Here is a 26,451-nt window from a genome sequence, read left to right as displayed (position 1 = left end):
TTTCAGTATCATATCCAAGAAATCCTTGCCAAATCCAATGTCATGAAGCTATGTTTTCTTCTATGAGTTTTATATTTTTAGGTCTTTAATCAAATTTATGTTTGTTTGTTTTTTGTATATATTATAAGGGCCAAATTTCATTCCTTTGCATGTGGATATTTAATTTTCCCAGCACCATTTATTAAGGAGACTCCTCTTTCCCCATCGTGTGGTCTTGGTTCTTTTGTTGACCATAATGTGACCATACAGAGGAGGGTTTATTTTTGGACTCTCTATTCTGTTCCATTGGTCTATGTAGCAGTCTTTATGTCAGTACCATAACTGCCACTTCTTTTGGGGGGGAAGGGGGCAGAGAGTCTCACTTAGTCACCCTTGGTAAAGTGCCTTGGCGTCTTTGCTCACAGCAACTTCAAACTCTTGGGCTCAAGTGATTCTCTTGCCTCAGCCTCCCAAGTAGCTGGGACTATAGGGGTCCACCACAACACCCGGCTATTTTTTAAAGACAGGGTCTCGCTCTCGCTCGGGCTGGTCTCGAAATCCTGAGCTCAAGCGACCCAGCCGCCCAGGTCTCCAGAGAGCTGGGATTACCGGCGTGAGCCACCGGCCCGGGCCTTTAATGGGATTTAGCTCCGCCCTTCTCCCGTAAAACTGGGCTCCGGCGACAGCCACGGTCCTCCGAGGGAGCAGCCGAGCGCTGAGGCCGGCAGGGCCCAGGAAGGAGGTTCTAGCCGCCGCTCACTCGGTGGTGGGGCCGACGGCAGCCTGGTCTCCGGGCGCCGCCATGTTGGAGGCTCGGGGCCCCAGCGGCAGCTCCGACTGCGGGAATCCGCGCGCGAGCCTGGCGAGCTCTGCCGGGCAGATGCTGGAAGTGTTGCCGCGGGTGTACTTGGGTGGGGCCGCGGCCGTCTCAGAGCCGGACCACCTGAGCGCGGCGGGCATCTCAGCGGTGCTGACAGTGGACTCGGAGGAGCCCAGCTTCAAGGTGGGGGCTGAGGTCGAGGGGCTCCAGAGGCTGTTCGTGCCAGCGTTAGACAGACCCGAGACCGACCTGCTGAGCCATTTGGACCGGTGCGTGGCCTTCATCAGTAAGGCCCGCGACGAGGGCCGTGCGGTGTTAGTGCACTGGTGAGCGGCAGGGTCATGGGAGAATTGTCCCGCCCCTCATCCAGATCGGCTCCGTCACCCCTTTCCTCCGACAACACCTGGGAAGGACAAGGTGGTCAAACCTCGAGAAACTCTTCCCACTCCTTCCCGCTGGAGGCGTGGGTCCCAGAGAGAGTCGGGGGCTGGAGGCGTGGGTCCCAGAGAGAGTCGGGGGCTGGAGGCGAGCCCCGATGGCGGGCATGCTTTGATTCATTCATGTTTTGGTTGGTTCATTCTGCAGCGACAGAGTTGTTTTGGGAGTGGAAGGGGTATGATCAGATAAATGACAAACTCCGGGCACTGGGAGGACTTTCCAGCTGTCTGGGAGAAGCCAGACACACCTCCACCCCACTCCTGTGATTGTGATACAGAGTGGGATGCTAGGTGTGTACCAAGAGAGATTAACGAAGGTTTAAGGTTATCCAGGCTTCAGAGGAAGAGCGTATTATTTTTAATATTTTTGTTTGGAATGAAGGAGGTTGGTTGATGAAAGGGTGAATAGGTTATAATCTAAAGGACCCCTGGGCCTTAGCTAAGGGGAGGGAAGGGGTAAGTTGTCTCCAAGACAAAAAGAACATCTTGATGGATATTTGGGAATCCCTAAGTAGTCCTTGGTTGGATTGGATGTCATAACAATGGTTTGGATGTATCTAGCACTTATGGTGTGCCAGCAAAGGACACGAAGGTAGTGATAAAATCGAAAGAAGCCTGGGACCAGATCTTGAGAGCCTTGAATGCCAAGAGCAAAAACTTTTGATTAGTCCTGAAGCTCTTACAATTTTTTTAAAAACTACTGCACTTACGTTGTTGTTTTTTGTTTGTTTGTTTTGAGACAGAGTCTCAAGCGGTCCCCCTGGATAGAGTGCATTGGCGTCACAGCTCACAGCAACTCTTGGGCTTAAGTGATTCTTTGCCTCAGCTGCCTAAGTAGCTGAGACTACAAGCGCCCGCCACAATGCCTGGCTATTTCTTTTTTGTTGCAGTTGTCATTGTTTTTTTAGCTGGTGCAGGCCAGGTTCCAACCTGCTGGCCTTGGTGTATGTGGCCTACTGAGCAATGGGCACTGCCTGCAGTTATGTTTGAATAGGTAATGCATTTACAGGGTTAAAAATTCTAAAGGAATATGGAAATAAAGGAATACGTCTTTGTATATTTTGGTTTGAGTAAAAGTAGACATGCAGTGGATCTGAACTTTACCAATAATAGGCGGCTGGGTTTTGTTTTGTTTTAATTGTTGTTATGTTCTATTTTACTTTTGAAAGCCTCTTTTTTTCAGTCATGCAGGAGTCAGTCGGAGTGTCGCTGTAGTGACTGCTTTTGTGATGAAGACTGATCTAGTTACCTTTGAAGAAGCCTATGAATATCTCCAGACTGTCAAACCAGATGCTAAGTGAGTTCTTTGTTACAATATTCTGTTTTTCTGATGTGATTTTATTTAAAGAAATTTGAACTTTATATTTCTTTGTCATTATAGGATGAATGAAGGGTTTGAGCGGCAACTGAAATTATACCAGGCAATGGGTTATGAAGTGGATACCTCTAGTGCAATTTACAAGCAATACCGTTTACAAGTGGTTACAGAGAAGTATCCAGGTAAGTAATAATATCTAATGTGTACTGAGGTCTTTCCAAATGTTATTGCACTGGACAAATTATCTCACTTCTAGCAATCCTGAGAAATAGTTGTTTCCTTTTGAAACTGTAGATTAGCTGGAAATAATTTATTCAAAATCACATGGTTTATAAATGGCAGGGCTGGGATTTGAACTCAAGTAGTCTGTGCCCAGAATCCAAAGACTTACTGTCTATGCTCTTCTACCTCATCCTGGAATCTCTTTTTCTCTTTCTCTCTCTCTCTCTTTTTTTTTTTAAGCTTGGTTCAGCCTGGAATTTCTCAATGTTGGAATTTGTTCTTTTTTTTTTTTTTTGGTCAATTTCTGAGGTTAGCATTTGTTGCCTCAATTTAACATTAACTGGGTTTTGACTGAAAGTTCAGGGTTGATTTTAACAAATAAAAATATTTTAATTATGTCATATAGAGCTGCAGAATATACCTCAAGAACTCTTTGCTGTTGACCCAGCCACCAGTTTGGAAGGATCAAATAATAAGGTTCTCTACAAATGTAGGAAGTGCAGGTAAGGTATTTTTATCCTCTAGAGATTTATCTTGTTTTAGGGGCTGAAAAGTAGTTAAAAGTACATTTTTAAAAATCTCTGTGGGAAGAAGTTTAATTGAATAATACAGATCTTTCTAATTTAAATCTCCTTTCAAAAAGAATATAAATTTTTTTTTCAATTATAAAATGTTAACTATGGGTCAGTGAAATACACAGAAGTAGAAAACTCACTGATTCATATAAAACAGCTAACTCTCACACTTGCTTTACTGATATTTGTGGTGAGGCCTTTAGGATGTCTTTGCCAAGTTGTGTAATCTTAGGAAACTGAACTAAATTTTGGGTGAGGGATCAAGAAGAGACAAGTTGTGTCTTCGATTCCTTAAGTAGTGTCTATGTCTAAAGAAGGCTGAACAGGGTAAGTTTGTGTGTCATAGAGAAGAGTTTTCTTGGGAGCATCAATATTAGTGTATTTTTTGCTCAAGGGATTTCCTTTAAATTCAGAGGTCTGGCTCTTAGTGTGACCCTTCATTTTGATAACAGCTTAATTCTTTGATCTGCAGTAAGTTTTCTAATAGGTTAGTGACTTGGGTCACTAATTGGTGTTTATTGGTGTTCTTTCAGCCATCATTGAACATCGTTTGTTTTCATTAAAAGGGGTTTAGGGGTCTTGACAGAAGGAAGAAAAGTCAGATGGTCAATGAGTCATTAAAGGCTGTCGCCTGAGAAGAGCTGGGGAGGTCAGTGTCCAGCAAGGCTCACCATAGACAATGTAGTGGCAGTGGCCTGAACCTTGGTCTCCTTCGGTTCCCTGGAAGCAGAGGGGAGGCTCCCTCATGTCTCTCTCCTCCTCCCATAGCCTGAGCCAGGGGAGTCCAGGTGGTCCAAGTGGCTGGAGGGGGTCTGCTGCCCAAATGTAGTGATTCATTTCACTAGGATATCCAGACTGGTCACTTGAAACACAGAATTATTGTTGGGTTGGATAATGCAGGGGAAATTACTATACTTTACCAACTTTTGATGGATCAATCTTTTAATACATCCCCTGGAAGCTTCAAATTTGCTTTCTCATTAGTTCTTCTAAAGTAAGTTATTAAAGCTGTGATTGATGTTTTTCTCATAATGAATCCTTTCAGGATATCGTATAGCCAGAATTCCCAGCTACTACCCTGCTCCAGGTCTGAGCAGACAGCAGAAGGAGCATACTGAGAAAGGCTCTGGTTACAGAGTCCACGTTCACTCTCTCTGGGGCTCCTCTACCTCAAAGAACAGTGCCTTGCTATGCAAAGAGCTCCTTATTGGCTCCCCTCTCCTGCCCTACCCTCCCAATCCTCTGCCCCAGAATATAAATTCTTTTTTTTTTTTTTGTAGAGACAGAGTTTCACTTTCTCGCCCTCGGTAGAGTGCCGTGGCGTCACACAGCTCACAGCAACCTCCAACTCCTGGGCCTAGGCGATTCTCCTGCCCCAGCCTCCCGAGTAGCTGGGACTACAGGCGCCTGCCACAATGCCCAGCTATTTTTTTAGAATATAAATTCTTGAGACATAGTCTCACTTTGTGGCCCTGGGTAGAGTGCTGTGGCATCACAGCTCTCAGCAACCTCAAACTCTTGGGCTCAAGTGATCCTCTTGCGTCAGCCTCCCAAGTAACAGGGACTATAGGCACCTGGCACAACATCCTGCTAGTTTTTTTATTTTTGGTAGAGACAGGGTCTCACTCTTGCTCAGGCTGGTCTTGAACTCCTGAGCTCAAGCAATCCACCTGCCTTGGCCTCCCAGAGTGCTAGGATTACAGGCATGAGCCACTACACCTGCCCTCAAAATATAAATTCTTAAAAAGTAGAAGTAATCAGTTTGTAGGGATTATTGCAAATTTCATTATCATAATCAATATTATATATTTTGTCATTTGCATTTTTCACCTATTTTTTTCATCCTTTTATGAGTCATTAATGTTTTTGTTTGTCTGGGGGTTGCAGGAGATCCTTATTTCGAAGTTCTAGTATTTTGGATCATAATGAAGGAAGAGGGCCTGAAGCCTTTGTCCACAAGAGAATGACACTACCTTCCGTGGTTAGCATAGGGCATCAGCCTCAGTGTACATCTTATTTCATTGAGCCTGTTCAGTGGATGGAATTCGCTTTGTTGGGAGTGATGGACGGACAGGTGAGAACACATTTTCTACAAATTTTATTGTATCATCTATATTTATACCTTTTCACATTTTGAGCCATATTTTAACTATTGTTTTATTCTGTTTATTAAACTCCTTTTTGAAGATTGCATCTTTCTAGTTTAGATAAGACTATTAAAAATAAACTTTTTTTTCTTTTTTTTTTTTTAAGAGAGTCTCACTTTGTCGCCTTTAGTAGAGTGCTGTAGCATCACATCTCACAGCAACCTCAAACTCTTGGGCTCATGTCATTCTCTTGCCTTAGCCTCTCAAGTAGCTGGGACTACAGGCACCCTCCACAACGCCCAGCTATTTTTAGAGATGGGGTCTTGCTCTGGCTCAGGCTGGTCTTGAACTCCTGAGCTCAGGCAATCCACCTGCCTTGGCCTCCCAGAGTGCTGGGATTATAGGCATGAGCCACCTCACCTGGCCCAGTAAACTAGTTTTTTATTTATTTAGTATTTTTTTTAAAACTCGGTCTTTTTTATTTTTTGCAGTTTTTGGCCGGGGCCGGGTTTGAACCCACCACCTCCGGTATATGGGGCCAGCGCCCTACTCCTTTGAGCCACAGGCACTGCCCTAAACTAGTTTTTTAAAAGTAGCTGATCCAAAATAGTGAATTGTTTTTTGTTGAGAGCCTCAGTTTAAGTTAATAATTCCTTATAAATAAGGCTATTTTTTTTACTCACCGCTATGCAAACAAGGAAAGCTATATATTTTTTTTTCCAATTTAAGACTAACATGCATTTTTAAACTAATTAGAATATATTTAACAAAATTTGAACTTTGTGATAAGTAGGATACCAATCAAGGATTTAAAAATTAGGTTACAAATTTTTTTTTTTTCTGTTGGCTTCATGTATCTCTTTCTTTTCTTTCTTGATCTTTTAATTTAGTATGTTTGCTATGAGATTTGTTTCATTTTCTGTTAAAGAACGTAGCTCCTATGAACATCCTGTGGCAGCCACACTTCTTTAGGTTTAATTGATATGAATCTGAGGTAGTCTATAATAATCTTACATCTCACTCTGTTGCCTGGGCTAGAGTATAGTGGCATCATCATAGCTCGCTGGACCCTCAAACTTTAGGGCTCAAGTGATCCATCTGCTTCAGCCACTTGGGACTAACAGGTGCGTGACACCACATCTGGCTAATTTTTCCATTTTTATGTGGAGAGTGGGTCACACTCAGGCTGATATCAAACCCCTAGGCTCAAGCCGTCCTTCCTCCTTGTCCTCCTAAAGTGCTAAGATTATAGGCATGAGCCACCACCCTGGCCCGTTTCCTATTCTTGATGGTATTATTTGTAGCAGTTAAAAGAGTTTTATATTTCTTTCTTTTTTTTTTTTTTGAGACAGAGTCTCACTCTGTCACCCTGGGTAGAGTGCCAGTGGTGTCATAGCTCACAGCAACCTTAACTCCTAGGCTTAAGCAATCTTCTTGCCTCAGCCTCCCAAGTAGCTGGAACTACAGCCATCTGCCACAAATGCTCAGCTAGTTTTTCTGTTTTTAGTAGAGACAAGGTTAGGTTCTTGCTTAGGCTGGAAGAGTTTTAAATTTTGATGAAATTCAATTTATCTTTTTTTTTTGTGGCCTTTGCTTTTCCTGCTTTTATGTAACCTAGAAAACATACAAACATACCCTGAGTTAAATACATTTTTTTATGAAGGATGCTCAATCACATTTGTGCATACTGCTTTGTATACATGTTTGGAATTTTCTTTTTTATTTTTATTTATTTATTTATTTATTTGTTGTTGAGACAGAGTCTCACTCTGTTGCCCTTGGCAGAGTGCCATGGCATCATAGCTTACAGCAACTTCAAACTCTTGGCCTCAAGCAATTCTCTTGCCTCAGCCTCCAAAGTAGCTAGGATCACAGGCGCCTGCCACAACACCCAGCTATTTTCTGTTGCAGTTGTCATTTTTGTTTAGCTGGTCCAGGTCAGGTTCGAACTCGCCACCCTGGGTGTATGTGGCTGGCGCCGTAACCACTGTGCTATGGGCACCGAGCCATGTTTGAAATTTTCTGTAGAATGTACTGTATACATTCGGGTGGAATTCCTGGCTTGAAGGATGTATGCATTTTAAATATTAGTTATTTTCCAGCCTTACATACAAAATGCCCATGATTTGCTTTTCACTAATTGATTGCCTGTACTTCATATTGTTAGCATGATAGATATTATGAAACTGTAAAATTCTGTCCCTTTGTTGGGTGAAAAATGTTAATCTTAAAATGTTTGATTTGAATTTTCATGACTACTACTGAGGACCAACATCTTTATGTGTTTACCAGATACTTTTAGTTTCTTTTTCTGTAAATTGCTTTCCTATGCTTAGCCCATTTTTCCATGGGTTTTGTCATTTTTTTATTGATGTGTTGGAACTCTTTGTATATTCCTATGTTCATGCTTTGTCTAATATATTGCAATTTTCTCCAGTCTGTTGCTTATTTTACTTTTTGCATATATATATGCATATATATATATATACATTTTTTTTTTTCCTTGAGACAGAGTCTCATTATGTCACCCTCTGTAGAGTGTTGTGGGATTACAGCTCACAGCAACCTAAAACTCTTGGGCTTAAGCAATTCTCTTGCCTCAGCCTCCCCAGTAGCTGGATCTATAGGCTCCCACCGCAAGGTTATTTTGTTGTTGTTGTTGTAGTTGTCATTGTTGTTTGGCGGGCCCGGTCTGGTTTCAAACCTGTCAACCTCCGTGTATGTGGCGGGTGCCGAGCCACTTTTTGCATATATTATTCTAAAATTTAAGTAATCAAACCTGTTCATTTATTCATTTATAATTTAAAGTTTACGTATAGAATTTCTGTGGCTCGAGATTAAAAATAAAAATCCCTATGTTACACTATGTATTTCAATTCACTGATTAGATTATAGACTCCTCTTAAGGTGCAAGCCTTGTCTGTTTTTATGTTCTATTTTGCTGAGTAATTATTTGGTGTAAAAGTGAATGAATGAAGTAACACATTTGCTTTATTTCAGCTTCTTTGCCCAAAATGCAGGGCCAAGTTGGGTTCCTTTAACTGGTGTGGTGAACAGTGTTCCTGTGGGAGATGGATAACACCTGCTTTTCAAATACATAAGAACAGAGTGGATGAAATTAAAGCGCTGCCAGTTTTGGGGTCACAAATAAGAACAATATGAACTTGTAATATTTGGTATCCTGGGAAGAAACTTGCTGATGATATTTGCTATCCTTATTAGTTCATCAACATTTCATTTGAAAAGTGAGAAGATAAAATCACTTGATGTAACATGGAAATTATGCTTGCTTAGCTTAATTACATGCATGATATAAGTAGGAAACAGAGCTTTTTAATCATGTAAATTTTATTTGATATTAAAATATTTTGTAATACAGATACATTCTTTTTTCTTTTCCTTTTCTTTTTGTTTTTTTTAAATTCAAAATATTAAGGGGGTACAAATGTTTTGTATAATGCTTGAGCCTGGCCTATTAGTGTGCCCATCACGAGAATAGTGTTCATTATACCAAATAGGTAAGTTTTTATACCTCACTCCTTTCCCAACTTCCACCCCCCAACCCCTTCCCTTTTTTTTGAGACAGAGTCTCAGTCTGGAGTGCCATGGCATTAGCCTAGCCTAGTTCACAGTAACCTCAAATTTCTGGGTTCAAGCAATCCTCCTGTTTCAGTCTCCTGAGTAGCTGGGACTGTAGGTGCCCGCTGCACCATCTGGCTAATTTTTCTATTTTTAGTAGACATGGGTCTTACTCTTGATCAGGCTAGTCTCAAACTCCTGAGCTCAAGTGATCCTCCTGCCTCAGCCTCCCAGAGTGCTGGGATTACAGGCATGAGTCATCATGCCCAGCCTTTTTTTATACTTTTATTTCCTTTTTTTGGAGACAGAGTCTCACTCTATAGCCCTGGATAGAGTACTGTGGCATCATATCTTATGGCAAACTCAATCTCTTGGTCACAAGAGATCTTCTTGCCTCAGCCTCCCAAGTAGCTGGAGCTACAGGTACCCACCACAACGCCCAGCTAGCTTTTCTATTTTTTCAGCAGAAATGGGATCTCACTCTTGTTCAGGCTGGTCTCTAACTCCTGAGCTCAAGCAACTCACCTGCCTTGGCCTTCCAGAGCACTAGGATTACCAGCATGTGCCACCACACCTGGCCTTTCATATATTTTTAATTAAAGGTTATGATTTTTGGAATGTAAGTTACGTGATCCTAAAGTTTAGATGGAGAAAATTATTTACAAAAATTATGGTTAGATGCTATCATTATGTATTATGTATTATATATTATTTAATATATAAATATATAATAATATATAATATAAGATATATATTATTTAATATGTATATAATACATATATATAGTTATGTTTAGATAAGGCATTTTATTTCTAGAAATATAAAGCAGATTTGTTCGGACAAAAAAATTATTTTGAAAATTATTTCTCTTTCTGTCTTTTAAGGGACAATTAGTAAACTCATGCATATCTGGATTTTTGTCTTGGAAATACAATTACGAGACCATTAGTAAAACACTGGTTAAAATACTGCTTTCAGAGCCAGGCTCCTGCCTGTAATCCCATCTTTGTGGGAGGCTGAGGCAGGAGAAGCACTTGTGTCTAGAAATTTGAGACCAGCTCTGGGCAACATAGCAAGATCTCATTTAAAAAAAAATGTTTTTCACTATTATTGTCAAGGAATCCCAATTACCATTTTTCTTTTTTAAAGTATGTTTGAGATACCTAAGTTAGGTATGTTTCTAATGATGAAGAAAACAAATGTGGAGTTCCTTTGTATCATTCGTTTTTGTTTTCTTTTTTTGAGACAAAGTCTCACTTTGTCACCCAGCACTTTGTAGAGTGCTGTTGCGTCTTAGCTCACAGCAACCTCAAACTCTTGGGTTCAAGTGATCCTCTTGCCTCAGCCTCCCAAGTAGCTGGGACTACAGGTTCCCGCCACAATGCTTGGCTATTTTTTAGAGATGGGGTCTTGCTCTGGTGTCGGAAGCCATACAAGGTACAGCTTGGCCTTACTTCCTCTTCAAGTAAAAAACAGTTTTACCTTTTCCCGGTAACTTTACCTGACAACTAGCCAACCAATCACCTTATGCCCCATCTTACTTACTCTAGCCAATCCCCAGTTAACAACTCCTCTGAACCTCCCAAAAAGACCCACCCACCTTCCCCGTAATGCTTATAAGGCACAAGTTTTTTCAATAAAATTTGAGACTTGATCAGAAAACTGTCTTGTCTCCCTTTCTCGCGCCCCTTGTTTGTTTTTCTCCTTTAGGTGGTTCCTGCGCCCCCCCCCCCCCCCCCCCGTTGCTGTCCCGCACTGGCTCAGGCTGGTCTCTAAACTGTGAGCTCAGGCAGTCCACTTGCCTCAGCCTCCCAAGTGCTGGGATAACAGGCATGAGCTACTGCGCCTGGCTATTGATTCGGTTTTTAACCCAATGTGTTCCTTTATTAGTAAAGGTAATGTATGTCCAGATTAGCTTTTTAAACCTATCTCTAGAAACTATAATTATTTTATCCATTATTACTAGTTATAATTGGATCTAATTAGATATTTGAACATTTACAAGAAATCAGAATTAGCTAATAAGAAGTAATACAGTTCAGGACCATAAGACATTTTCCATATTTACACATTTGTGTCTATATGTATAATAAAAATGTGAGTTATTTTGAAATAAAAAGAAAGATGAATAATGATCCTCTTTAAAAATGCTTAAGTCCAACTGGGCGTGGTGGCTCATGCCTGTAATCCTAACACTTTGGGAGGCCAAGGATGGTGGAGTTTGAGACCAGCCTGAGTAAGAGTGAGATCTTGACCTCATGTTTCCTAAAATTAGAAAAACTAGCCAGTGTAATGGCAGGTGCCTATGGTCCCAGCTACACAGGAGGTTGAGGAGGGAAGTTTGTTCAATTACAAGAGTTTGAAGTTGCTATGAGCTCTGACACTATGGCATTCTCCCCAGGGTGACAAAGTTCAGGCTCTGTCTCAAAAATAAATAAAATAAAGTGCTAATATATACAATAATGCTAAAATGTTAGCATTTGTATAAAATAAGTTTTTGTAAATGAAAATCCTAAAGAACTTACAGATAAAGTAAAAGAATGACAGCAAGGTTTATTGATAGAAGATTTTTGCACAAAAATAGTGTTAACATATACTGATAATAACTGAATAGGAAGTAAAAAAAGGATTTGAAAAACAAAGCTATGTATAAAACTAAATAAAACAAATTTTGATGACCTTAAGATGGGGAAAGATTTTCTTTTTTTGAGATGTCTCGCTCAGTCACCCTTGATAAAGTACTATGGCATCATAGTTCACAGCAGCGTCAAACTCTTGGGTTAAAGTGATTCTCTTGCCTCAGCCTCCCAAGTAGCTGGGACTATAGGTACCTGCCACAATGCCTGGCTATTTGTAGAGATGGGGGTCTCGATTTTGCTCAGGCTGGTCTTGAACTCCTGAGCTCAGGTAATCCACTTGCCTGTGTCTCCCAGAGTGCTAGGATTACAGGCATGAGCCAGCTTTCCTGGTCTGGGATTTCTCAAGTAAGATACCAACAGCAAAGATCATTAGAAATTAAAAACAAGCGATTGTTAAATTTGACTAAATTGACTTTTTTTTTTTTTTTTTGAGAGAGAGTCTCATTTTGTCGCCCTCAGTAGAGTGCCTTGGCGTTATAGCTCACAATAACCTCCCAGAGTGCTAGGATTATAGGCATGAGCCACTGTGCCCAGCCTAAATTTGACTATATTGAAATTAAAATCTAGAGGACAAAAACCCCATAAACAGAGACAAGCGTCAACCTGGAAGAAGGTATTTACAACATATATACTGGGTAAATGAATAGATAGGCTGTCTCATGAGCTACACATCATGGGGAGAAAGAAAATGTAATAGCAAATATGATAGGCAATTGACAGTGGGGATTCTGTTGGTACCAAGATCCCCTATAAAACTAAAGAGAGGCCTGGTGCACTGGCTTACATCTGTAATCCTAACACTCTGGAAGGCCAAGGTAGATGGATTGCCTGTGCTCGGGAGTTCGAGTCCAGCCTGACCAAAAGCAAGACCCCTCTTTAAAAATAAGTGTTGTGGTGGGTGCCTGTAGTCCCAGCTACTTGGGAGGCTGAGGCAAGAGGATCACTTGAGCCCAAAGTTGGAGGTTGCTGTGAGTTAGGATGCCTTCCACTCTATGGAGGGCCACAGAATGAAACTCTTTCTCAAAAAAATAAATAAAACTAAGGACTGTAGCTCTGACATTTGAATGCTTAAGCTAAGAGAATTCTTAATAAACTAGTTCTATCTGAAACTTTGGTTTGGGCTCTTATAAGGCACCTATATTAATGCACAGGTTAGAGGTGCCTTAAATTCATCAAGATGTCTTAATGAATTTGGGGGAACCTCATTTGGGAGTGCCCTTTTTGTAACAGGGTATACGTTTGCTTTAGTAAATTTGGTGGTACCTTATTTGAGAGGACCCTGTTTGCAACAAACTCTGTTTGAAACTAAAGGCAGAGGGATTATCATTATTATTATTTTTTTTTTTTTTTTGGAGACATCTCAATAGACATCTCTGTGGTGTAGCCAAACATGGCGATTCCTTGAGGAAGAGCAGCTGAGCTGTCTCTGCAGCTGTCAGCCCATGGTGTCCATCACCACCTTGCCATTCTCCATCTGCTGGGACTCCTTTCCTGGACAACTGGTCGTCATCCCATTCTCCTTTGAGGCTTGTTTCTGCTCCATGTTGACATACATGTGAAAGAACTTGGCAAAAGCCTCCCCCTCTCCCCATCCTAGGCCAGGAGTCTGGTAGGAGCCCATCTTGGAACTTGACATCTTCTCTCCTGGGTAGAATAAGGCTCTACCAAGCCTGAAATATATCTTACTAATACTGAGTGAAACTGCTGAGTTTCACTCACAGCAAGAGTGAGACTCTGTCTCTACTCAAAAAAAGAAAAGAAAAGAGAAACTGAGGCATGACGATCCTTTGAGCCCAAGACTTTGAAGTTGCTGTGAGCTAATACTCTACCATGGTGACAGAGTGAGAAGCTTCCCACCATCTATACTTTGATATGCTATGCAGTGTCCTATGGTCACCCATGATCTTCTCTGACTGAACTCCCAACAGGAACCTGAATGATAATGGACCCTCCTTTGTAGCAGAGGTAATCCAGCAAATAAGCAAAACCCTATATCTAGAATGGAAATTACATGGAACATACCTAAAGTGCAATAAGATATTGTGCCTGCCCTCCTCTGGATAAGGGTAGCTCTTTAGAAGCTGTCTTAAGTCAACCCCTAAGAAATAGTGTAGGAGAGACCCTTCCTATCATACTGAGATAAGTACTATGTTGCCCCTAAAATTGACACTAGGGAAATGAACAGAAAATGTCTTGAGGAACAAAAAGGGGGTAAAAATGTGTTTTGTTTCTTCAAAACCCCTTACCATTTCTTTTTTCCTTTTTTAAAACTAACAACTTCTTCCCTGCCCCAGGCCAGTGGCCATAAGGGGCAAGGGAATTTCTTTTGTTCTTTGTGCTGCAAGTAATAGCTCAAGGGAATCCTCTGGGCTGAGGTCACAATATCAATTTAGTGAACAGGTGATGAATCTGGATGGAGGTCACAAGATTATTTTCGCTGAAGATGGGATGAAGCCAGGCAGAGGACATGAGGTTGTTTTAACCCAAAATGGGATTGTGGGATTAATTGGAATGTTAAAAATCTCTGCTTCTTTTCAGAAGGGAGGATGGTGGTATTTTTGGAGATAGATAGGAGTCTGCCAGCCTCTCCATTTGCCAGCAAATTAATAAACTTCTCTAACCTTCTTATCAAATACCTTGTCTCTGTTTTTCTGATGTGGCTTCTAGTAACAAATGCTGAACTTTTGATAACATTAATTTACATGTCTATAATAACTAGGGAGGATAAAATTAGTTTACTGATTATTTGTATTTTTCTTTTGTGACTGGCCAGTTCACATTCTTTGTTCATTTTTCTGCTTATTTGTCTTATTCTTATATTTATATAGTTTATTCACATTCTAAATTAAATTTGTTATGTTATAAATATTGAAAAATAGATAAGAGTAGGCAGTTCAGAGAAGTGGAAATAAAATTTCATAAATGTAAAAGAAGGCACTAAATTGTCAGGGAAAAGGAAATTACAAATCATACTCTTCACAGTTGTAATACTTGTAAAAGTCTGACTATATCTTGTGTTGATGAAAACATGGAGCAAAGAGAACTCATCACTGCAAATGAGGTGGTATATTTGTATAATTTGGCAAGTAGTAATGTTATTCCTCTGTGACCCCATGTACATGTTACATATAAATATTCTTGCCTATGTGCACTTGAATATACCCATTCAAGAATATATTTTACGTAGCAGTAAACAATGGAAACAACCCAAATGTCTATCATTTAAGAAATGGAAAAGGAAATTGTATTAAATATATGTATTCCTTAAATATATGTATTCAAGGAAATACCACAGAACAGCCTCAAAAAGTAAGGCTGGGTGCAGTAACTTACCTGTGTAATCCTAGCACTCTGGGAGGCCAGGTGGTTTGCCTGAGCTTACTAGTTCGAGACCAGCCTGAGTGAGAGTGAGACCCTCCATCTCTACTAAAAAAAAAAAAAGGAAAAGAAAAGAGAAACTGAGGCATGACCAACTCTAGAGCCCAAGACTTTGAGATTGCTGTGAGCTACATACTCTACCCAGGGTGACAGAGTGAGATTGTTTAAAAAAAAAAAAAATGAGAAAAGTGATTTGGAGAGTATTGGAGTATGTTAAGTTTATGTAAATCTAAAGATGTCACTAAACGTATCTATAAACATTTAAACATGGTAAAAGCAAAAAAAAAAAAAAAAGACTGGAATGATTCCCATAAAATTCATTATGAAGTGGCCTATGCAGAAGGAGGAAAATCAAGCAGGGGAGAAAGAAAGAGTTTAATGTTATCTGAAATGTTTAATTGCTTATTAAAAAGACCTGAGATAAAAGTGAAAAATGTTAATATTTGTTATTTCTTGGTGATAGGAACACACTGGTTTCACAATTACGTGCATTTTTTGAATAAAAAGTAAACTTTTGAAAATTAAAAAAATTGAAATTGTTGCTGCTCAGGAACGGTGGCGATTTTCTTGAAAGACTAAAGTGTCTGGTGGATACAGATGACTCACTGATTTTACTTTGGTTTTTATGTCAATTTTTGGATTTGCAGTTGAGCGAGAGTGAAAGTGTCATAAATTTCACCTTACCTGGAAACATGAGTTATCTGATGACAGAAGAAATCACATTTAATATGAGGGGATTTTATGAATTTTTTTTTTTTTTGTAGAGACAGAGTCTCACTTTACCGCCTTCAGTCGAGTGCCATGATGTCACAGGACTCACAGCAACCTCTAGCTCTTGGGCTTCAGCGATTCTCCCGCCTCAGCCTCCAGAGCAGCCGGGACTACAGGCGCCCGCCACAACGCCCAGCTATTTTTTGGTTGCAGTTCAGCCGGGGCTGGGTTTGAACCCGCCACCCTTTATATGGGGCCGGCGCCCTACTCACTGGTGGCGCCTGTGGCTCAGATTTTATTAATTTTTTATCGCCTTGGGTCACAGAGCGATCTTGCATTATGCAATCTGTAGTAATACCGAGACACAAGGGACTGGGATCGTTCCGGGAAGCATTTCTGTTTGTTGGTAACCATGGGAAACGTTCCACTGGGTCTTAGAGGGATACCTGTTCTAATGGTAGAGAAGTATTTTAATATTCCCTGGCCGCCGATCTTTAAAAGGGATGAAAAATTCTATTAAATAGCGTTCTTGAAACTACTTGAAAAAAATCAAACTTAGTTCATATTTTCAGTGGGAGTTCGCGATGTATGTGAATTTCTTTTAATTAAAATCTAAATCTTAAATTTTAGTAATAAAAAGATTGAGAATTTAGATATTATAGCTTTAGAGTAGGTTTGCTCGGACTTTACTCAGGGCTACAATGCTTTAAGAACTCGTCTCTAGGAGATAAATTTGGGCACGTGGAGTTTGCCTTTTGTATTTGCTTTGTTTAAAATTGTTTAAATAGGCTTTCTGGAAGTATGATTTTGAGGCAGGAGAAATAAATTTTACTGATCCTGAAAAAGCACTAGGCAGCTGCAGAAGAGCTCCTCCTCCAAAGATAAGAACAAACTTTACACTGAGCTAAAATAACCTAAGAAAAATCTGTTGAACAGATAATAGCACCCTGGTTTCTTGAGAGCTATAATCATTAACTCTTTTGTACCCTTTGTTGTAACAGTAACCATACAGCTGATACTGAGGTGAAAACAAAAGTATAAAAGAGTTTGGAAAAAACTGCTTACCCAGAACTCAGCATATTATGCCTGGAGCAACTGAGTTCTCCCGGGCAATTAAGGATTCCTTCTTCTATAGTCTTGGTTATAAGTGTCTGTCAGTTTTAATTCGCTGTTTTACTGCAATAATTTGTAGTTTTATTACTGTACCTCAAATACTGTGCCAGCAGAGCAGTTGTAAGGAATGTGGGGAAATAGTTGTTTTTCTTTCATTTACATGTATATATGAAGAATTTTTACAATGACAGAATTATTTGTAAAAATTAAATCACTTTACTCCATTAGTGTCTAATTTTGTTCTGAGATATCTAAAAAGGGAATAAGTAAGTTAAGAAAGGGGTTTGACCTTTTCAGTATTACCGATAAAGTTTAACAGAAGCAGCGTTTGTGTATTTTTTCGTTTGTTTGTTTTTTTTCTCCCTCAAAACAGCAGGACATAAAGTGCCGAAAACTCCAAAAGGGAAATATTGACTCAGGGATCTATTTAAATAAGCTTATTTGCTGACGTTCTCTTAGCTAGCACGAGGCCCCCGCGCAGTAGGACTAGTTTGTCTGCACCGGGCCACCGTCTCATCAGAGTTACAGAGTGTTTTGTCCTTCTGCAGCCGCCGTCCCTGATATGATTCACGGAGTTCCAGGACAGGGGAACTTGTGTTACGGAGGAGCCGGCTGGTGTTACCGGCACCATGGAATCACCTTTTAGTCCGGGACTTTCTCACAAGCCGGATGAAGACTGGGGTGAGTAGGTTCTGATAATGTACTGGGGTGACTGGGATTCGGGTCTGAGGGTTACTTCCGCCCGCTCCTGATGACAGGTGTGTACCAACGGTATGAGGCCACTCGTTACTCTGGCCCGCCCTCCTAAGAAGAGTCGTGGACTCGTTCGGCTTCTGCCTTGGACACAGCGAAAGTAAAATGTTGTTTAATTGGAATTACTATTTCCCCCCAAACCACCTCTCCCCCCCACACACACACTCTGTTCCCTTAGGAAAAGTACCAGGTGATCTTTCTGTGGGGCGAAAGTAAAGAGGCTTAGGGCAGGACAGCTACAGGCTATTTTTCTGAGTGTGGGATGTGGGCGGTGTTCTCAGTGGAGTGTGTTTATGTCTGTGTGGTGTGTATGAAAGAATGTGGATGTGTACAAAAAAATCCTCGTCTTGGCTCGGCGCCTGTGGCTCAAGCAGCTAAGGCGCCAGCTACATACACCTGAGCTGGCGGGTTCGAATCCAGCCTGGGCCCGCCAATGATGGCTGCAACCAAAAAATAGCCGGGCGTTGTGGCAGGCGCCTGTAATCCCAGCTACTTGGGAGGCAGAGGCAGGAGAATCGCTTGAGCCCAGGAGTTGGAGGTTGCTGTGACTTGTGATTCCATGGCACTCTACCCAGGGTGACAGCTTGAGGCTCTGTCTTAAAAAAGAAAAAAATCCTTGTCTTGGAGCTTACACCTTAAACAGTTGATGTTCATTTTGGCGGAGAAGCAAAGAATCCAATCACTTGGTCTTTGGTCCATGATTACCTACACCTTACATGTATAAACTAATGTAATCCTTCGTGCTCTCCAGGTACAGCTCTGAATTTTACTGTTAAGATATTTTATTTGGTTTATTTGGGTAGTCAGGAAGTGTGAAATGGAATGTAGTGGAATTGACAGTGGAGAAGCTTTGCTGTCTAAGTGGTTAGAGGAAACTCTTTTCCTCCCTCTTGGTTGCAAGATAGAGTACTAATATTATTCTTGTGTTGCAGTATGAATTTGGGACCGTGTTGGCTCCCCCATTGGGCCCTCTTGTGAGCCTATACCATTTACCAGTTTTGGAATATGGGGGGAACCCAGACTGAATACTTATCTTTCTCTCTCTCTCTCTCACTGAGTCTCACTGTTTCCCCAGGTTAGAGTGTCCTGGTCTGAGTGTGGCTCCTGGCAACCTCAAATCCAGCCTCTTGAGTAGCTGAGACTATAGGCACCCACCAAAATGACTAGCTGGTATTTGTATTTTCAGTAGAGACAGGTCTCACTCTTGCTCAGGCTGGTCTTGAACTTGTAAGCTCAAGCAATTCCTCCCCTCAGCATCCCAGAGTGTTAGGAATCAGGCATGAGTCACCATGTCTGGCCTTTATTTTTCTTTCTCGGACCATTATTCTCAGTAGTGTGAGTGGAATCTCCACTCTATTTATTGAGCAAAGTCATTAATTAATTAATTATTTTTTTGCAACTATGGTGGGACAGAACCCACAACCTTTGAGTACTTATTTAATTTTTCAAGGACAAACATTCTCTAAAATTATCTTCCATTAAGATTTATTTCAATCATTGGGCTATTTTCTAAGAATTGGTAGAAAAGCTTTAGAGACTTTTAATTTCAGTGCATTTTCCTAAGCCAAATATGTTATTAAGTTACTATTTACTTCAGACTTCTTTGTGTCATGAACCCGACCAAGCTCTTCACGTGCATTATTTTATTCATCCTCCAGTCTAGTGAGATATAGTCACTTTGCAGATGAGGAAACTGAGGCTTAAAAGGAATTTGTGCTAAGTGTTAAAGCTAATAGAGGAAGCAGTATCAGAACCTGTATTGTCTACTTCCAAAGCCTGTGCCCCTAATCTCTATTCTGTAATGCTTTCCTAAGTTATTTCTACAGATACGATTCTTCATAGGCTCTCCAGTTTTTAAAAAGTCTTTCAGTATATTGGGTAGTTATGATTTGTTTGCTCAGCTGGTCAGCTATTATATTTTCATGATACTTGTTTTACTGTGGAGCATTTCTTGATAGTATTATTAAATTTTGCCTTCTGTATTAGAAGCTGCATTTTCCTGACTAATCTCATCATTCGATTTCCAGTCTTAATGTTCTTTACTGTGCTTTCAGTTCTTTGTTGTCAGTTTACTCATTCACCTTTCTCAGGTATCCTACCCTCTCACTCCGAATGTGTCCATTTCCCATTATTTCCCTGGTTTCTCTTTTCAAACTGTTAACAATCTTCTGTTAGTTGAACAAGTACATTTCAATTCCTTAGGTGTTCAGTAAGTGAGATGGATTTTGTAGGCACTAGAGTGAAACAATACTATCTGCTGTTGTTTCTTTCTCTGGGAGTTGCTATTTTGGGTGTTCAAGTACTTTGGTGATTTACTTGATGTTTGGCTTTTATTTTATTTATTTATTTTTTTTTGAGACAGAGTTTCACTTTGATGCCTTTGGTAGAGTGCCATGGCATAATAGCTCACAGCAACCTCAAACTCTTGGGCTTAAGTGATTCTCTTGCCTTTGCCTCCCAAGCAGCTGGGTCTACAGGCGCCTGCCACAACACCTGGCTATTCTTAGAGACGAGGTCTCTCTCTGGCTCAGTCTGCCCTTGAACCTGTGAGCTCAGGCAATCCACCTGCCTCAGCCTCTCAGCGTGCTAGGATTATAGGTATGAGCAACACGCCCAGCCTGATTTTTTTTTTTTTTTTTTTTTGTGGTTTTTGGCTGGGGCTAGGTTTGAACCCACCACCTCCGGCATATGGGACCGGCCCCCTACTCCTTGAGCCACAGGTGCCACTCTGATTTTTGGTTTTTAATATTAGAAGATATCCAGTTAAATTTAAAAATCAGATTATTTAATCAGTACTTATTGTGACTCAACCAACTTTAAATAATTTAGCTACAGTAATTATTTCAGAGAAGACTGAGGATGTGCTTTCCTCTTTTAACTTGGGTAATGAAATGTAGGGCAGAGGTGTGCAAATATTTTCTCTAAAGGTCCAGATAGTAAATATTTTAGGCTTTGTGATCATGTGGGTCCACACCTACTCAAGCCTGCTATTATAGCAGAAAAGTAGCTATTTACAATATAAACAAGCCAGCACGGCTGCAAGTTCCAATAAAACTTTATGGACACTGAGATTTGAATTTCCCAGAATTATTTTTGGTATTTTTATTTTTATTTTTTTGCAGTTTGTGGCTGGGGCCGGGTTTGAACCCGCCACCTCCGGTATATGGGGCTGGCACCATACTCCTTTGAGCCACAGGTGCCGCCCTTTATTTTTGATACTTAATAGTCATACTTTCCTAGTTCAGTTTTAGATTTACACAATAATTAAACAAATAGTACACAGAGTTCCGTATACTTCCCTGCAGCCTCCCCCAGCCCTATTTCCTCTATTGGTAATATCTTACATTAGTGTGGTACATTTGTTATAACTGATAAGCCATTTTATTAGGTTGTTATTAACTAAAGTCCATGGTTTACATTAAGTTCACTCTGTTGGGCATTCTCTGGGTTTTTAAAAATATATAATGACATGTGTCCATCATTACAGTATCATTCAGAGTATGTACTGCCCTAATAATCCTCTATGCGCTATCTATTCATTCCTTCTTCTCTCTTCTGGAGCCCCCAGGTAATCCCTGATCTTTCCACCATCGCCATAGTTTTGCCATTTGCAGAATGTCGTATATAGTTGGAATCAGACAGTATGTATCCTTTTTTTTTATTTCAATTTTTTCTTTAAGGCTAGTCAACTGAAGCAGTGGGAGTGGAGAAGGAACAAAGGAATCTGTAACTGGTTGTGATTAATTAGTTGTAAAAACCACTGCAATTGGACCAGTGTTTTTTTTGTTTGTTTGTTTGTTTTGTTTTTTGAGACAGAGTCTCACTCTTTGCCCAAGCTAGAGTGTCATTGCATCAGCCTAACTCACAGACAGCAACCTCAAACTCCTAGGCTCAAGTGATCCTCCTGCCTCAGTCTCCCGAGTAGCTGGGAGTACAGGTGCCCACCACAATGCTCAACTCGTTTTTTCTATTTTTAGTAGAGACAGGGTCTCACTCTTGCTCAGGCTGGTCTTGAATCCTTAGTTCAAGGGACCTTCCTGCCTCAGCCTCCGAGCATGCTAGTATTAAAGGTGTAAGCCACCACGCTGGCCAAAATTACTTTTTAAAGAAGTTCATGATCTGGGTGGTGCGTGTAGCTCAGTGAGTAGGGCACCAGCCCCATATACTGAGGGTGGAGGGTTTGAACTTGGCCCTGGCCAAACTGCAACAAAAAATAGCCGGGCATTGTGGCGGGCCCCTGTAGTCCCAGCTACTTCAGAGGCTGAGGCAAGAGAATCACCCTAAGCCCAAGAGCTAGAGGTTGCTGTGAGCTGTAATGCCCCGGCACTCTACCGAGGGTTACAAAGTGAGACTCTGTCTCAAAAAAAAAAAAAAAAAAAGTTCATGATCACCAACTCTATAGTTTCTCTTTGCTTGTTGTCTCTAGAATCCACGCCAGTGAAACTATTGTTTCTAAGGTCACCGCTGATTTCCACATTGCTAAACCCAGTGTACATTTCTCATTTTACTAAACTTATATGAGGTAAATGAGTAAATAAATGGAGAAGGTAGACGAGAGGTAGGAAACCTTGCTGAGCAAACTAAAAATAATAGCTACCAATGTTTACCATTGTTGCGAGGAATCTAAATAATAGTGTGGGATTGGTAAAAAGGGTATAGGAGTAGGCAGTAGGTTTTAGAGATACTTTAGGGGTAATCAGTGCCTCCAGTTTCTTACGGATTCTTTTGGAATATGCTATAAATATACAAGTATATATATCAACCCACCTTCATTTTTTCTTTTTTTCGAGACAGAATCTCACTTTGTCACCCTGAATAGGGTGCTGTGGTGTCAGGACTCACGGCAACCTCCAACTCTTGGGCTCAAGCAATCCTCTTGCCTCAGCCTTCCAAGTAATTGGCACTACAGGCGTCTGCCACAACAACCAGGCTGGTTTTAGAGATGGGTCTTGCTCTGGCTCAGGCTGGTCTCAAATTCCTGAGCTCAGGCAATTCACCAGGCTTGGCCTCCCAGAGTACTGGGATTGTAGGCGTGAGCCACCATGCCTGGTCCCCACCTTCATTTTTAACCACAGCAAAGTTGAAAGATTAGTATTTATAACTCATATTTTCCTTATCTAGATTTACCAACTGTTGATATTTTGCCAAACTCATTTTGTTCCTCAATATTACCCACACTTCTCTCCTCTTTCACCATCTGAAGGTGAAACTCCTAAACACTGTGTTTCTTAACAAAGAAATAATTTATTTTTAAAAATCATGCATTTAAATTAATATTTACAGTTTAAAGCCAGCATTACAGAGTTCTTTTTCACCTTCTTGCATCATATACTTGTATTTCTCTTCTCCCACTGCGGCTCCTGATTCACTATAACATTCTTTGTTAGTTTTAGTTTCACTAGCTGCTCTGACTGAAACACAGCAAGGCCAGAAGCAAGAAGGCTATTTGGAAGTTACTGTAGCAATCTTCATGAATTACAATGGTGGTAGTGGGGGTAATGAGAAATGGTTGAATTATGGATATACATATCTACCCTTTCATATGCATACATGTATATACACATATATTTTTTATTCTGAATAGTTTCAAAAATATAGAAAAGCTTTAGGAATAGTGCAAAGGACTTCACCCAATTCCTCAGTTGTTAAATTTTACTGCATTTGTCCTGTTTCTCTTTATTTTATTATTATTATTATTATTATTTTTTTGAGACAGAACCTCAAGCTGTTACCCTGGGTAGAGTGCTGTAGCATCACAGCTCACAGCAACCTCCAACTCCTGGGCTCAAGCCATTCTCCTGCCTCTGCCTAAGTAGCTTGGACTACAGGCACCTGCATAATGCCCGGCTATTTTTTTTTTTAATTTTAATTTTAATTTTTACATATACATGTGTTAATTAGGTTTCCATTTTTTTGCCTTCACAAAATTAAAAAGACTTAAAATTTAATAACAATAACAATGTTTAAGATAAGGATTAGAAACAAAAACCTTGTAAAGAACGAATGAACATAAATACATCCAGAAAAGGAATCAGACAATTGCTACATTGAAATATTAAGCAGTAATAATAATAATGCAAAGAAAGTAACATTCACATTGTCAAATAAGAGTATGTCTATTATAGAATGCTTTGACTCTGAGATTCAGTATGGAGTCATCAGTTAACTTCTTAGTATTTTTTTTAAGCATCAAAAAATAGACAACTAATATTTATAAATAAAAGTAAAAGATAATTTCAAAAAACAGATCATGCTATTTTTTGGTTACAGCAGTCGTTGTTTGGCGGGCCCAGGCTGGATTCGAACCCAGCACCTCAGGTGTATGTGGCTGGCGCCTTAACCTCTTAAGCCACTGGCACCATGCCTATTATTATTTTTTTTGTGCGTATGTGTGACTGGGTCTCAGTCTGGTTGCCCTGGGTAGAGTGCCGTGACACCATGGTTCATAGCATCCTTAAACTCTTGGTCTCAAGTGATCCTCTTGCCTCAGCCTCTCAAGTAGTTGGGACTATAGGCACCCACCACAACACTCGGCTAGTTTTTGTATGTTTTTAGTAGAGACAGGGTTTTGGTCTTGCTCATGCTGGGCTCAAACTCCTGAGCACAAGCAATCCACCTACCTCAGCCTCTCAGAGTGCTAGGATTACAGACGTGAGCCACTGCATCCAGCTTTATCTTTCTTTAGAGAGACATGGGTAGACCCATTACAACCCTCGTCCCCAACAGGAGTACGTTAGTACTTTCCTGTACTAACATAAAACACTACCATCCAATTCAAAGACACCCTTCAAAATTTTCTGTCTGTCAGGTGGTGCCTGTGGCTCAGTGAGTAGGGCACCAGCCCCATATACCGAGGGTGGTAGGTTCGAACCTGGTTCCGGCCAAACTGCAACAACAACCAAAAAAATAGCCAGGCATTGTGGTGGGCGCCTGTAGTCCCAACTGCTGGGAGGCTGAGGTAAGAGAATCGCCTAAGCCTAAGAGCTGGAGATTGCAGTGAGCTATCATACAACAGCACTCTACTGAGGACAACGTAGTGACTCTGTCTCTAAAAAAAAAAAAAATTCTGTCTGTCTTAATAATAGCTCTTTCTCCTTTTTAGTCTAGGATCTTACCTGCAAGCACACATTGCTTTTACTTATAATTTCTCTCATCTGTGTTTTTCAATCTGGAACAGTTTCTTAGTCTTTTCCTATATCTCGTATTCTTAACAGTCTAAAGCAGTGGTTCTCAACCTTCCTAATGCCACGACTCTTTAATATAGTTCTTCATGTTGTGGTGACCCCCAACCATAAAATTATTTTCATTGCTAGGAGAAACATGAGGAACTGTATTAAAGGGTTGCGGCATTAGGAAGGTTGAGAACCACTGCTGTAAAGAGTACAAGTCTTTTATTCTACAAGATGATCTGTGTAGATCTGGGTCTACCCACTGTTTCCTGATGAGCAGACTCAAGCCATGTGTCCATGGCAGGGATGCCAGAGAAATGATGCCATGCTCTTCTCCATTTATCACATTTGGGGGTGCACTGTGTTGACCCATCCCAAGGTGACATTTGCCTTGATCACATGGTCAAGTTAGTATCCAGGTTTCTCTAATGTAAAATCACTGTTTACCCTTTTGTATTTTATTACTATTTGGGGAGAGATGATCTGACATGACACCAATATCCAGTTCTTATTAAACCTCCAGTCATCAGCTGCAGCCTCATTTGTAAGTCCAGCCTGTATCAACTACCATTATCTCTGTCATTCTGTCTATATTTATTATTTGACATTGTACTGTAAGAAAGAACGTGCTTCTTTCCTTTTTCATTTTCTTTCTTTTTTTTTTTTTTTACATAAAAAGGCAAAATATTTTTATTTATTTATTTATTGCAGTTTTTGGCTGGGGCTGGGTTTGAACCCACCACCTGCGGCATATGGGGCCAGCGCCCTACTCCTTTGAGCCATGGGCGCTGCTGGTAAAATATATTTTTATTTATTTATTGATTGATTGATTTATATTTTTTATTAAATCATAGCTGTGTACATTAGTATGATCATGGGGCACCATACACTTGGTTCATAGATCGTTTGACACATTTTCATCACACTAGTTAACATAGCCTTCCTGGCATTTTCTTAGTTATTTTGCTAAGACCTTTACATTCCACATTTACTAAGATTCACATATACGCTTGTAAGATACACCGCAGGTGTAATCCCATTAATCTCCCTCCCCTCCCTTTCCCCCTTCTTCCTATTCTTAGGTTGTAACTGGGTTATAGCTTTCATGTGAAGGTCCTAGATTAGTTTCATAATAAGGGTGAGTACATTGGGTACTTTTTCTTCCATTCTTGAGACACTTTACTAAGAAGAATATGTTCCAGCTCCATCCATGTAAACATGAAAGAGGTAAGGTCTCCATCTTTCTTTAAGGCTGCATAGTATTCCATGGTGTACATATACCACAATTTATTGATCCATTCGTGGATCAGTGGGCATTTGGGCTTATTCTATGACTTAGCAATTATGAATAGGGCTGCAATAAACATTCTGGTACAAATATCTTTATTATGATTTGATTTTTGGTCTTCTGGGTATATGCCCAGTAGAGAAATTACAGCATTGAATGGCAGGTCTATTTTTAGATCTCTAAGTGTTCTCCATATATCTTTCCAAAAGGAATGTATTAATTTGCAATTCCACCAGCAGTGCAAAAGTGTTCCCTTTTCTCCACATCCACGCCAACATCTCTGGTCTTGGGATTTTGTGGTATAGGCTAGTCTCACTGGAGTTAGATGATATCTCAAAGTAGTTTTGATTTGCATTTCTCTGATGATTAAAGATGATGAGCAT

The 26,451-nt window shown here is 40.4% G+C and overlaps 2 protein-coding genes across 4 annotated transcripts in view; both read left to right on the top strand.

Annotated features, from left to right (window-relative positions):
* Positions 1-683: 683 nt before the first annotated feature.
* DUSP12 (dual specificity phosphatase 12) lies at positions 684-10,611 on the top strand. 2 transcript variants are annotated; one of them, XM_053608193.1, is made up of 6 exons: positions 684-1,068; positions 2,420-2,533; positions 2,618-2,736; positions 3,183-3,279; positions 5,239-5,425; positions 8,439-10,611. In XM_053608193.1, the coding sequence occupies exons 1-6, from the start codon at positions 782-784 to the stop codon at positions 8,598-8,600; spliced, it is 966 nt and encodes a 321-aa protein (XP_053464168.1). In that variant the 5' UTR covers positions 684-781; the 3' UTR covers positions 8,601-10,611. The 2 variants fall into 2 exon arrangements, with proteins under 2 accessions (XP_053464168.1, XP_053464166.1); XM_053608191.1 differs by having other exon boundaries at positions 685-1,125.
* Positions 10,612-17,351: 6,740 nt separating this feature from the next.
* Positions 17,352-26,451, top strand: part of ATF6 (activating transcription factor 6) — a 181,118-nt gene continuing 172,018 nt past the window's right edge. Inside the window, exon 1 of one of the 2 annotated variants that reach the window (XM_053608161.1) lies at positions 17,352-17,539. In XM_053608161.1, the coding sequence (XP_053464136.1) occupies positions 17,488-17,539 (52 nt within the window). In that variant the 5' untranslated portion in view covers positions 17,352-17,487. The remainder of the gene's footprint in view (positions 17,540-26,451) is intronic. The other variant, XM_053608162.1, reaches the window with a different exon arrangement.

Source organism: Nycticebus coucang, chromosome 10 (genome assembly GCF_027406575.1).
Source record: "Nycticebus coucang isolate mNycCou1 chromosome 10, mNycCou1.pri, whole genome shotgun sequence".
Classification (NCBI taxonomy): Eukaryota; Metazoa; Chordata; class Mammalia; order Primates; family Lorisidae; genus Nycticebus; species Nycticebus coucang.
The sequence above is the reverse complement of the archived record's forward strand: the minus strand, read 5'-3'. Positions and strand labels throughout refer to the sequence as shown.